This window comes from Pieris napi, chromosome 23 (genome assembly GCF_905475465.1).
Source record: "Pieris napi chromosome 23, ilPieNapi1.2, whole genome shotgun sequence".
Classification (NCBI taxonomy): domain Eukaryota; kingdom Metazoa; phylum Arthropoda; class Insecta; order Lepidoptera; family Pieridae; genus Pieris; species Pieris napi.
In genome coordinates, this window is record NC_062256.1 from 8,103,391 (window position 1) to 8,117,690 (window position 14,300).

The window sequence follows — 14,300 nt, forward strand, 5'->3', positions numbered from 1 at the left end:
TACGTTACAATTAAAATAATTAAATAAAAAGGAGGCCCTTATCATTTTCCAGCGATCTACTCCAGACAACCATTGTGAAAAAAAAATTCAATAAGGCGAAGTGCAAAACTACATAAGAACAAAAAAGAACAGAACAAAGTATATATTGTAACTATTATTGCGTTTATCGCTGAAAGTAGAAAATTTAATTAAGTTTTTTCCCTTTACCACGCATTTATTATCCAGAAACTTCTTCATTTGTTTTAGATAATTGTGGTTGTATATCAATATAAAATTGCAATAATTAAATATTAAATTAATTGTGACCGCATTTGTTATATTATTGACGTAAACTAAAAATGTTATTTTTATAATTTTGAAATGGAATAAGTAAATTTTTACCATTAAAACAGTTAAATTTAATAGATATGCTAATTTCTGATTAACAATATTTTAGTTAAACCCATTCATTAATTGCCTTAATAAAGTGCCTATCTTAAATCTAATCCGCTATTTTACTAGTATTTTTTTCCTTGACAATAGGCAAAAAAAATGTTAACCATAATGGTCGTGTATTTTAGATCTAGATTTAGCATTATATATGTGAACTTTAATAAATATACAACTCCAAGCGTGTAATCAAAAATATCATAACAGGTCTCAAGCGACACAAGAATCAAGAATGTGGGATTTCATTTACTAGTTTCTAATGCATTTAAAATGCATAGTATCAGTGCAACGACCAACTATGGGACGATCTCTAGCAGATCGGGTCCGTCCAAGGACGTCCACTATTCCACCACCCACTACAGCAGAACCTTATTTCTATTATATTAAGAGCTATTTTCGAATGAGAGAAATTAATCCATCGCTTGAGCTGGCAAGAAAAATGATCCTGTATAAAAAAGTAAAAAAAGATGTGGTTGTTTTATTTTGTAGTGCTTCGATGAAACCAACATGGCGGCGAATTTTGTTATGCGGCAATAATGATTCTTATCGCTTTGTAACTGGAAATATAAGCTATATACATATTGAATGCGTATATAAGGTAGGGAAATACCTACTTGAACATTTTAGAAGATAAAAACGTTTTGTTAATGGTCGTTTTGGACACAATTTTAGTTTAAAAAACTTTATTAACGGGTTATTGTTCTTGATTAAAAAACAAAAATATGCGATTTAATTGACTTACAACGTTACAACGTTCGTTGTTTGTAGAATATTGTCCTGTTATAATTTAGACGCAAATAGAAAATTTTATAACTTTGTAGCTTTTAAAAAAGTTATAATTAATAACTATTTAACTATTGCGCTCATTAATACGCGCTTTAATTGACTTAAAGAATACATGACAATTGACTCATCACGTTTTGACGTTTGTAATTTGTAGATAATAAAAAAATACGCGCCATTCCGTCTGTGAAGCAGGTGCAGTTAATATTTTGACAACAATACTTAGCAGAAACACCCATTAATTTTTTTATACCCTCTTGACCTGGCGATGTTATCTTTACCAAATTTGATATACGCTCTACGATAACTGTCAATTGGGTTTGGCGGTTATCTTTGAATAATTGTTGTCATTTAGATTTTGTGTCTGTGCCGTCAATGCAATTTATTGGTAATTTTTTATCTGTTCAATTTTTTTGACTGATATGTGAGATTCGTAGAATTTCGATTGTCTATATCAAAGTGTATGTAGGTAATTAAAAATAAATCAGCGGCGCTACCTTTTTAGGGCCTCAGATTCATGATCATTTATCAATCCAATAGGCAAGTAGGTGATCAGCCCAATGTGCCTGACACACAACAACTTTTTGGGTCTAAGACAAGCCGGTTTCCTCACGATGTTTTCCTTCACCGTTCGAGCGAATGTTAAATGCGCAATAGAGTGTGGTGCACAGCCTCATCGAACCTACGATCTTAGGGATGATATTCGCATTCTGAAGCCCAACACTGCTCTATATTAATTATTAACACAGGGCATAGTCTAGCCTTGATGTGTAAATCCTGATATAAGCAATAAATTATAAATATTAGGACGAAAAATGATTATATAATTTGCACATGTATATAGATAGGTATATAAGCAAGTTTGTCACACAATCTTATATTAAATTCAAAAACAATGGCAGGAAAGAGTATATTGTTTCACTGTGGGTCCCGGGGAGTTTCGCTACAATGGGTAGCATCCGGACTAGCCCGGCTCTCAGTTCCCTAATATTTGAATATTATGCTTAGTTAATTGGATGTAGATATGCTGCAAATTATTTAAGTCAATTGATTGTTAATAACTAGATAATAAACTTGCTCGATATTTTAGTACATTACTCTCGTTAAAACTCTCTTACGTACTCTCTGGAAGGACCAAGAGGAAGAAGGAAAAGAGGCCGCCCAAAAAAAAGGTGGATAGATGAAATAGAAGCGGTAGGAAACAAATGGAGAAAGAGAGCCATAGACAGTCAGTTGGAAAAAACTGGAGGAGGCTTTTACCTACTGAAGGTAGCTAGGATATAGGATAACAAGCAAAAGAAATAAAAATGTAAAATCATCATGATTGAAAATAAAACGGGCTTTATTATTATTACTCTCGTTAAAGTTAACTAAAACAAAGTTGTTTTTAAAGAATACAGTTTTATTGAACTAGTAGAATCAATAGGTCAGAAATGTTCTTCTCATGTCGAATCTTAAAATTCGTGAAACCCCTACTGATACAACTGAATTCTATCACTCCTCCTTAGTCCTTTACTGTGCAAAGTAACCTGCTTTGCCTCTTGATATCAGACAAGTTTAGCAAGTCTTAATATGTTTAAAAATCTTTTTGATCATTTATCTTCTGCCTTGTAATTAGTTAGGACTAGGTTTTACATTTTAGTTTGTATTAATATGTTTTTTAGATTTTACTTTATTCTAGTTATAGTTAGTGTTACAAGTTATTTTATGTGTTTTTTAAATTAATTATTTATTCACTTCTTATACTTTACCTTCTGTAGATGTTTCTTTTTTAATGTTGCATACTAGGGTCGCCTGGAAGAAATCGCTTGTTAGCGAAAACCCGTTGCCTAATAACTTATGTAACCTTTTTTATATGTTTTTGTAAAAGGTTACGAAGTGTAAAGAAATAAATATTTTATATTGCAATCATATCTTAGGGTCCCTCAAGAAAAGAGCGTACCAATTGTTAAAAGGCCGGCAACGAACTCGCGGACCCTCTGGCATTGAGAGTGTCCATGGGCGGTGGTATCACTTAACATCAGGTGGTGTCCTTTTACCCACTGTTCTATAAAAAAATCGTGTGTCAGCCAGGCTCTACCAATAGACAAAAATGACCATAGAGTCTCATAAAACGTTTGAATGATATCAGTGGGATGTCTATTATATAATTGTCTCGTATCTAATAGAGGGTAAGGTCACCCCAGATAATATAAAATAATAAATTCAGCGCGTGGCAGGATGCTGGCGACAAATGACCAGGCGGTCGCTTTGCGTGAAATTTAAATTATCTCGTACCCTTTGCTCATTATGCAAAATCTGGAGTGGCTTTTAAAGTATGCCTAATTGTCCAAACAATTATTATAGTAGCACAGAAGTTCACCAACTTCTCTATTTATTTATTTAGATATAGACATAACAATTGCTAACAAAAACACACACACATGAACACACAAAATAACAATAGTTAAATAAAAATATATAATGATAGATCATATCAAAAAAAATATTTTTATCCTTTATCCGATTCGGATTGTTTCAAGTGGCTGTTATTGGCCCTGGCTCAGCATTATGCTGAGGAGCAGAACGTTCCACAGCGCTGGTCATTCTGCCAGACCACGGCAGCTTATTAGTAATCTTACAGCTAACATACATATTATGAAACAAAACACTTCGACAATATACAAAGCCAAAGTACGTAAAAGTAGAATGTTTATTAAAAATAAATAATAAATCAGTGGCGCTACAACCTTTTTAGGTCTGGGTCTCAGATTTATCTTTCATAATTTGACAAACTAATAGGCAAGTAGGTGATCAGCTGTGCCTGTGCCATCGATGCGCACCGTTCGAGCGAATGTTAAATGCAGTGCACAGCTGGGGATTGATACTATGGCTCTCTGCTATTTAAACATAGTAAAAATAATCGAGCAGTGTTGGCCTAGTGGCTTCAGCTAACGACTCTCATCCCTGAGGTCGTAGGTTCGATCCCCGGCTGTGCACCTATGGACTTTCTTTCTATGTGCGCATTTAACATTCGCTCGAACGGTGAAGGGAAACATCGTGAGGAAACCGACATGTCTTGGACCCAAAAAGTCGACGGCGTGTGTCAGGACCTGGCTGATCACCTACTTGCCTATTAGATTTAAAAATCATCATGAAATAGATTCAGAAATATCAGGCCAAAACCTAAAGAGGTTGTATCGCCACTGATTTTTTCAAATATAAAATATTGTATCGTCATATTTTCTTGTATTTTTAACATTCTATTTATAAATAAATGAATTTAATATACTGGCCTTTTTATAATTCACACAAGTATAGCTACAATTGCTAAACAATGCGACTTAAGCGTATTATGCTAATACCAGCATAAACCATGACCTATCCCACGCGCGCGCAGCAAAAACACTGCGAAGCGGGGCTTATTGAAAAAACTAATAAAAAAGCAATAATGCGATCCCGCATGGTGTCTAGTATGAAATTGACAAACCATATGTAAGGGATCTAATATTTGATAATAATATCAATTATATTGATGGTTGATTAAAAAACATATTTTTTTAACTGGCAACCCTTTATGTTTTTATAATGCTATTTAAATTTGTACGAATTGAATATTTCATTTAAAATTAATATTAATATCATAATACCATCCGTATCACCTCGACGTCCGCCGTGCCATTGAGCGTTTTAAGGCAGGCTTTGTCGCGCACCACCACTATGTGGAACCAGCTGCTCACTGAGGTACTTCCGAATAAATTCCACTTAGAGTCCTTCAAGAAAAGAGCGTGCCAATTCTTTAAAGGCCTGCAACGCACTTGCGAGCCTTCTGGCAATGTGAGTGGGCGGCGCTATCACTTAACATCAGGTTATCAAAAAAAAATATTACATAATTCGATGTTTCGAGTGTAATTTTACTCTCAGCCTTGCGATTTCAAAACTCACTTTTCGAACTCTCGCGGCGGTTTTCGCAGCGGCGGTCGCGCTCAAATCAGTCGTGAAGCAGTCATTTTACGATTTGGCATTCTGATAAACAATAAACTACAAGCTCCCTCCTTATCTCGACAATCGAAAAGTGAGTTATAGAATCGCAAGGCTGCACAGATTAATCTTCAATCACTAGAATACACTGAGTTCTGCATTCTCTGTCAGCTAATTGTCACATTTGAATTTCGAATGTCTTCCTGACAATGTCATATAACACCTCAATAAAGTTTATTGCTCCCGATGTCAATACGCTTCCGCAAAATTCGTGTCTAAATAAGACAATTCATGTCAAAGGTCGCGCTAGTTTTAACAATTACATTTCCATTTCTGCATCGTCTTCGGGGTAATAACCAAATAATTAGCTTGCTTTATGGGACCTTTGATTGTTTAACAAACATTGTTTAACATTTATTTATTAATTACTGCCAGCACATATCCATATTATAAACGAAAACACGTAAACAAAGCCAAAACAAAACACACACAAAATATGTATATGAAACAGAATACAAAAGTACATAAATGACTAAAAATTACTGAAAACTAATATTGGAGGTACAGGGGGCAATAATCAGTTTTAAGTAATAATAATCATTTATATCTAATATATAAAATTCTCGTGTTCTCACAATGTTCGTTCCCATACTCCTCCGAAACGGCTCGACCGAGTCTTATGAAATTTTTTATGCATTTTCAGTAAGTCTTAGATTCGGTTACTATATATCTTTCAAACCCCTAAGCGATAAGTGGTGTCCACCCCAATTTTTTTATATTTTTTAAACAAATTTTTTGTTTTTCTTATTTTATGGTACAGCATACAAAAATACTTACAACCCTTAATTATTCGTTCCGGAAAACCGAACAGTCTCTGGGGTAGCATAGCAAAATGTTCCATGTTGGTATGTAGAAGTAGAAGTCTATGCATTAAGGAGAAAACGAAGTTCGCGGAGGCAGCTAGTATTATATAAATATAGTCTGCAGTCCAAAATGTTTTTGCCAGCAGTTAACCCGCAAATGACAAAGCGACTTCTAAGCCTAAACAGAACTAATCTCAAAACAATGATAGGGACAATTACGGGTCATTGTCTCCTTAATAAACATCATTTTGTATTAGGCGTGAGACAGCCTCATGTACAGAGGCTGTTTCAGCGCAGAGGAATCAGTCACCCACGTTTGGAATAATACTTTTCAGGGCAGCTCTCATATCTTTGTCTATTGTCCTGAGGTTCTCAAGCTCATAAGTAAGCAAATATATTCGCCAGATGCAAGTGGATCGACAGAATTAGATAATTTTACCTTTTTCGCGGCAAACCAACTAATGCCAGTACACAAGTGTGCCGAGTACACACGTTGCGGAACACTACATAGACAAAAAGAAAAACAAACTGAAATTAAAACATGTTCTTTGTATTATAGTGAAGGTATGTGATGCTATAAGTAATTAAGAATTACGTTTTGATAGGTATTTTTATATCTTACATATACAGTAGCTGTCCCGGTTACGCACGGATTTTTAATATTTTGGAAATTTAATCCTGGAATAATAAGGGATAATTAGTCCCATGTAGTTCTGAAATACGTAGGTCTTTTCCAACGAACAGATATCCTCGGAGCAGTGAGGTCGCTCCGTCGCTGCGGAGGAAACTTCTGAGCTGCTAGAAGGAGTTCAGTTAGCCAGGACTTTATGCACAACAGACCAAAGAAGCGTCTAAGTGAGTTCACACATGCATACATACAAGGAATAATTTAACAATAACGCAATTATAATTTTTGTAATCACTCCTAAATGTGTTATACGTTTAAAAAATAAAAATACATACGAAATAATTTTTATAGTATATAATGAGACAAAACAAAAACACAACTCAAAAAAAATATTTATAGAACATTTTTTTCTTTTTTAAAGTTAAACTAAAAAACCGTCTCGATTTTAACTATATTAAAGGGAGTTTAATATTTGTATTTTAACGTGTTTAACCCTATTTCTCATAGTTTGTCTAGGTTTAAGCAGTGGCGATAAAATTGCTCTCAATTAAGTGCACTTATCGCAGCCATTTGCATATCCATGACTGATCACTGATCGAGTTCAATTGTGGGAACTGGCGGTTAATAGTTGACATTGTATACTATTATTTAAACTGCTCGCGTTTGAACAAGTACGAGTACTTTACAAACATTTTGGAGATGAATAAAATTGTATTTTCGATCTACTTTTACCGATAATGGCTTACATATACGATATATATATATCATAGAACTATTTCAGAGCTACATTTCGCCTATACATTATATTCCTGTTAATGCTACAGTATTTTCAACACACGCCAATAAAGGTCACAAAAACGTTTTTTTTTTTTCAACTTATGATGAAAAAAATTTGGCCTATTCCGGCAATATCTTTACGAGTTATACCCTATAACTTATAAACTATTATAAAAACGTATAAAATCTCTTTAGAGTTTTCTCGCGAAACAGGAACAAACATCGAAGAATGTATTCAGTATGGTAAATGAATTAAACGTTTTTTTTTTAATAAGCTTAATTAATTAACTTTGGTAACAGAAAACTGCATTATGGCGTTTATGAAGTTTCAACACACGAACGATTTCAAGAACATTAGCACCAAATTAATTCCTCAGACTTTAAAGTGTTTATTTCCTACAGTAAAAATTAAAAAATAAAAGTTCTACTACTTAAGTTTCCTGATTATTTTATTTTATATATAAGTTATCCTAGATACGCCCGTTAAACACCGAATTTTTTTATTACATTCAATAACACAAGAACAGAGTGTCTTCCACTTAATAGACTCTAAGTAGTGTTATTGGATACTTTCTTATGTTAAATATCCTCTTTAGTAAATAAGGTTTGTTTTAAATTACTTATTAGTCTTAAGTTAGGTTAGATCGTAATGTTAAATGTGCATAGACAATAAAACAATGTATACTGTGGTTTGTGTTCATTGATAAAACTTAAAAATAAATATTGTCTATGTCAATTCAGCAATGTTATCATAAACAGTGTTAATAAAATAAATTACTTTTAATACGAATTCCCCTTTTATCACATTAATGTGATGCGCGTGTCAGTACCATCATTATTAGATGAAGAGTGACAGCATTGATTAATCATTTATAACAAAGTCTAAATTTGCTACGTCTTGAGATTGTTATAACCATTTTGTTTTAACGTAATTTTATTCACACTTGGTACGATTTTGTTTATATGATGTAGAGATGCGCAATAGAGACCATTTTATAATCGTTGTTATAAGACTCTAGTTGTCTATTAAACCACAGATACCTACAACTACAAATCGCAATTAGTGAATTCTATTTTTAAATTCGGATTGACACGTCGTATTTGTTCACGAAATTAAAACTTTCTTAAAGTTTTGGTAAACGTGGGACGGATACCATATCACGAATGCAACATTTAACAAAAAATATTGCACGGCTTGTTCTATTTTTGAGTGCATTTCGCTATTTTGGCGTTCCCCACAGCCAATATGTCAATGACCCGGTTTCGCGGCATTTGTTCACGTACTTTTGGTGGTTTTTGAACGCTCTATCAGTGACTGGCGTAAACTGCGTTACGTTAGGGTTATTTGAATATGGAATAATTTTAAGTCTGTTGTGAATTTGGTTATTTTAGTGTTATATAGTCCACGTCGCATTCATTTGTTTTTTACGTGTTATCGTTTTAAAATTCGAATTAAGTTTTGCTTTTTTGTAAATATTTTTTAAAGTTCGAATTATAATTTGTTTTTAATTGGACATATCCACGCTTGTTGCTACCTTCTCGTAACCTATGGGGGTAACGCTGAATTCTGTATATTTATTAAAAATTGTTAAGACCGAGAGTTTCTATGACAAAAATATTGCTTCGACGGAATCGAACATAGTATCGTCGTAAACCACTAAATGCGGTTGCACACTACAATACCTAACTGTGAATTTTATTAATCGTTTTACACATTACAACTAATTTGAGGTTGACAAATTACAAACCAATTTAAAAAGTAAACTTTACGTTATTTGTGTAACTTAATGCAAAACGATTGCACTTGAAAATGTGTATTAACTCTCTAACTTAGAAAGCATATTAATTGGAATTTTATGTAAATAAAATCGATTTAAACTAGAATTTATTTCTAGCGCGGCGCGAAGTTCAGCGTTAGCATACAAAGACAGGGCGAGGCTACAGCTTTTTATGAGCCGAATTCGGTTTTAATCTACGCGCACACAGGCTCAGACGTGAGTGCAGTGACCTACTGAAAATGCAGTAGATCTACTGTTTTCTCTATGCCGAAAAAAAATCTAGTCAAATATAACCTCCTTGTTTGTTTTATTCAATCTGTTAAAAATAAAAAGTTTTAAAAAGGTTTCATACAAACTTTAGTGGCCCGGATTTCGTCTACATAACTATCGTAATTTTAATAAGTAAAAATTATTAAAAAGGAAATTAAAACAAATTTAAAAATTTTGGTCGTAAACGTATATTAACTAATGGCGTAACTATAGTAATATTATGTTATCAATACGGAATATTAAATTGACTTAGAAAAACATTGACTCGTTTTGGAGACACGTTACTTTAATATATCTACAGAATTTTACTGTACTAGCTGCGGCAGCGTAGCGTTACTTTCGCGAAGCACTATACGTGCGCGGGCGCACTCACGCACACATGGCCCGCTGCCCTCCTCACTGCAATTTGATGGCGCGACCCACACTCTCACGCAATTGCATACTGTGTGCGTAAAAAGCGCACAGAGGCGCGGGGTAAGGCGGGACGATCGTCCGCCTGCAACTAACAGTCACCGCTTGACGCTCGTAAGAGCACACCGCCCCCACAGGGCACAAATAAACGCGTACAACCCCCGTGCGAATAAGTGTTTATACGATCACATGTTGAGTTGGCAGCCCTGAAATCGGATCTTAATTTTTACAGGTGAGTTTCCAAATTTAAAAATTTCGTAGACGTGCTACGGCTCTACGAGAATATTTTTGTACTATACTATACTAGATTAGATTTAAAGTTGATTACCTGTACCTGTATAGGTAATATGTCAATTCAGTAAGGAAGGGCTATGTAAATGGGGTAGGGCGGTGCAGCGGGGCAGTGGACAATAATAATACACGTAGTAGAGTCAGAGCGGACTCACACTTGGTTCTGTCAGTGCGTGTCGAGCGTTCATAGCTGCATGTTAGTGAAGTGCGCGCGTTCTGTAAATGTTAAATTTTGCTACTGTGCCATGTATCCTGCGTCTTCTTGTGACGGCATTTTGCCTGGTATGTAGTTGTTTTAGTAATTATAAGTGACTTTAACAATTCAGTAATGTTGGACGAATGTGCAAAATTAATGCAAAAATTATTAATGCGAGTTAATAATTTGTGCTTAAATACTTTATAAATAATAATTTTCAGGACTAATTTATACGAATAAATGCTTTGTGTTATTTATAGAATTTTATTAGGTTTTTAATTTTTTTTATTCGTTTTTTTTTAATATAACATAATTTATATTTATATTTAAAAAAATATTTCAGATTAATTAACACTATGTTGTGTAGTGATGTTTTTACGTACCAAAGTTTACCTCATTCGGTTTTTTTTGTGTTTTTCTACTCTTAAATTATTGTGCAATAAAAAAAAAACTAAAGCGTTTATTTTAAATATATTTTTTAAAGTAAATTTTATTATAACTCTGAGGGAATTAATTAGTGCTGTTGAGTAAATTTTTTATTTATTTAATGTATTATTTTAAACTCAAATATCCTTAAATATTTTTTTTTATAATTTTTTTTTCGCTTTATACTTTTCGTTGTGTCACATAGTTATCAATAACAACGAACGTGGCGTACAGTCATTGTTAATAAAATAAAAAAAATAATTCTAGTTATGTTTATTCTTATTAGATTGTGAAACATAAATATTAAAGCCTCCTGTTAACGATAATTTTCTATTGTTCGCAGAAGCACAATTCAGCAAAATGGGAAGTAGCGAGGGCCAACAGACCTTCTGCCTAAAATGGAACCATCACAAGACAAATCTAGTAGAGATTTTAGAAGCCTTAATCAAAGTCGAGACATACGTCGACTGCACCCTGGTTGTAGATGATCAGGTCACATTCAAAGCTCACAGAGTGGTACTAGCCGCCAATTCGCCTTATTTCCAATCAATATTGGCCGATGTACCCATGGATCATTGCAGCATACTTTTCCCAGGCGTCAAAGAGTTCGAGATGCGCGCTCTCCTCGAATATATGTACACAGGCGAAGTAAATGTGACCCAAGCTCATATTCCCCGCATCATGAAGGTCGCCGAACAACTGGAGGTAAAGGGCCTGTTCGATATGACAGAGTTGAGACGCCGGCCGGGCAGCAGCGAGCGCACACCGGCTGCATCGCCCCCGCGTGTGGTACCAGCCGCGCCATCTAGCGTGTCACCGCCCGCACCTATCAATCGCTGGCCGCCCCCCGCCCCCCTGCTCTCAGCAGCCTACGATTCCGCTGATATGAACCCGTTGAAACGTAAAAAGCTATCTAGCATGTTAGCCACTCGTGACACACCAATCCTAAGAAACGTCCTCGCTCAGAATACCTCCGTGGACTCATCACAACCTATCTCTCTAGTATGCCACCCCGTTGTTAAGCAAGAACCTCCGCGCTGGCATTCCAATGGCTCAGCGAATGAATCAGAGCGACCCCCAAGTCCTCAGCGTCCCTTCGAACACCGCCCACGAAGATTATCATCGCCCCACTACAACCGCTCGTATCATTCTGAAGACGCCCATTCTCCCTACACTGAGCGTTCTTTTGAAGAGGAAAACACTCGCTCATTCCATCCCTCATCACCACCCACAAGCATGCAACCAGATGTTAGAGCCGGCTTAGCACCGTACGTTCCACCTCAACAAAAACCGGAATGGAAACGATACAAGCAATACACGAGATCGGATATCATGTCCGCGATCGAATGTGTAAGAAATGGTATGAGTGCTCTCCAAGCTTCGCGCAAATACGGCGTGCCATCACGCACCCTTTACGATAAAGTGAAAAAACTAGGAATCACTACAAGTCGACCAATGAGTCGGGGTATAAAGAGGGAGTCCAACGGCGCCGCTTTCCCTTACGGCTTGAGCGGAACGGGAGGCAATGATGAGCACACACCCTCTAATCCATTGATTGACCCGTCATTTCTACAACAAGCTTTAGAAGGGGCGACGAGGGACGGGGGCAGGGAGGCCTTACACGCAATGGCGTTGGCCGCAGCCGCCCACGCCGCGTTGACACCTCGCACGCCACCGCGCTCAAGACCACAGTCCCCACGATCCCCGATTCACGATGATGACCACGTCGAAGATCTTTCGGTAGCGCGACGTCGCGACCCCGATCCTCCGTCTGGTGTGATTGTGCCTCCTCGTAACTTCGCCCTCGACTGCAGCAGTGAACGGGATTAATTACACGCAATGTAAATGACTTGACAAGACTGATATAGGCGTACAAAGTTAGATAAGGCCCTTATTAGACTTAACCGACGCGAAGCCACGTAGACCGAGCGCTCCGGCCGGGCGATTGCAATGGGCCCCGTGGCCACATACTTATCTTCTACCTCTTTTCCTTTCTATTTATTTTCCAGCGCCACACTGCCCGATAGCGAAATCAAATTTCCGTTGGATGGCATGGGATGGCGGTGTCTTGTGATTTTATTTCTTGTTTTCTTCTTTTTTTTTGTTTTTAACATTTGTCTCTGTTAATAGAATAATCGATAAGTTAGTTATATGTGTAATGTTAAGTGACGTAGAGCGGCAACCGTTAAAGGTAGACTAGGATGCGCCGGCGCCGGTAGGCACCTCTGGAAGGTCCACCTAGACGATTTATTGTGCAATTTGTTGTCCGCGACTGTGATGTTTATAGACTGAAACCGCCATTACCTCACGCTCGCTATAGTTTTGACTCTAGTCTGCACAGCACGTTGCAAATCCCGGTTTAATAAACCATAGATATGAAATATTATCTGATGACACCCATCATCCGATTAGCAACTGTTTAATTACATTTTCAGTTCATAGTTTTAAAATGATTATATTTATTACATATTTCTCTTAGACATAATAGCGAAAATGCTCAATGTAATTTAAATAATGTAATTCGATAAAACATCACTTTTAATTGTCAACTGTCATTCATGATTTATGTTAACTGTCATTATTGTTAAGTTAATTTTTTGAAGACTGATTTGTTACTTTAGTCTAGTTCAAATGCCATAGATACGATATATGTAATGCAAGTTGTTTTAATTATTAAGGGTCAACACGTTTTAGAGTGAGACACAAATATCACTAATGTGCCTTTTTGTTAATTTTTGGACATTCCAAGTAGGTTCACGTTTGCGCTGTTATTAAACACAATTAAGGCACTTTTAGATGTAATTTTAACGGGATAATTAATAGTTTATCTTGTCGAATTCCTAATCAATATATACCTCATAATTTAAGCTTTTATCAGATTTGTGATTGTATAAATTTTGTGCCTATTAATATGTTATAATTTTAGTTAAATCGAGTCTTAAGTAGTTGGTTATGTAAGTTAATTGAAAACAATTATCGTGTGTAGTTTAAAATATTATTGAGTTTATGTCATCTACATACCTTATATTAAATAAGAACTTTATCTATATTTACAAATAATATAATGTTATCAATACAAATTAAACGTTTAAATTGATTCCATTCTTTTCCTTTATCCTTAATAAATTAATGGCCGCTAGAGCGCACTTTTCTTTGTAGGCTCATCTGAGTGATTGAAGGAAATTATAATAAATAGTACTAACAGTATTCTATTTAAACTCCATAGCTACGAATTGTGGCCTAGGTAATGCTTAAATAAAATTTTATTGCAATAAATTGGGCACGCCAAATTAGATACAATATAGACTTTACTTACTTACTTTATAAAGCGTTTTATAAATTTGAGGAATACTTAAATGATCCTAATCCTTGGGATTGATTTGCTCCAGTTCAAACAATTTGTATGACAATACTTGGCGATTAAAAAGAGTGGCGGAAAGTTTCTTGCCAGTTCTTCTTACCCGCTCTACGCCCTTGACTTGCGAACT

General features: G+C 35.6%; 1 protein-coding gene across 2 annotated transcripts; it reads left to right on the forward strand.

The window, feature by feature from the left end:
- The first annotated feature begins 10,001 nt into the window (after nt 1-10,001).
- On the forward strand, nt 10,002-13,909 carry LOC125061645. Of its 2 annotated transcripts, none has more exons than XM_047667170.1 (2): nt 10,002-10,131; nt 11,156-13,909. In XM_047667170.1, the coding sequence occupies exon 2, from the start codon at nt 11,173-11,175 to the stop codon at nt 12,640-12,642; it is 1,470 nt and encodes a 489-aa protein (XP_047523126.1). In that variant the 5' UTR covers nt 10,002-10,131; nt 11,156-11,172; the 3' UTR covers nt 12,643-13,909. The 2 variants fall into 2 exon arrangements, with proteins under 2 accessions (XP_047523126.1, XP_047523125.1); XM_047667169.1 differs by lacking the exon at nt 10,002-10,131 and adding an exon at nt 10,347-10,472.
- Nucleotides 13,910-14,300: the final 391 nt, after the last annotated feature.

Bases quoted from the DNA above. Each gene is read 5' to 3' on its own strand.
- LOC125061645 (XM_047667169.1), top strand. From the start codon at position 10,385: ATGTTAGTGAAGTGCGCGCGTTCTGTAAATGTTAAATTTTGCTACTGT. The intron at 10,473-11,155 runs GTATGTAGTTGT...TATTGTTCGCAG, and splicing joins TTGTGACGGCATTTTGCCTG to AAGCACAATTCAGCAAAATG.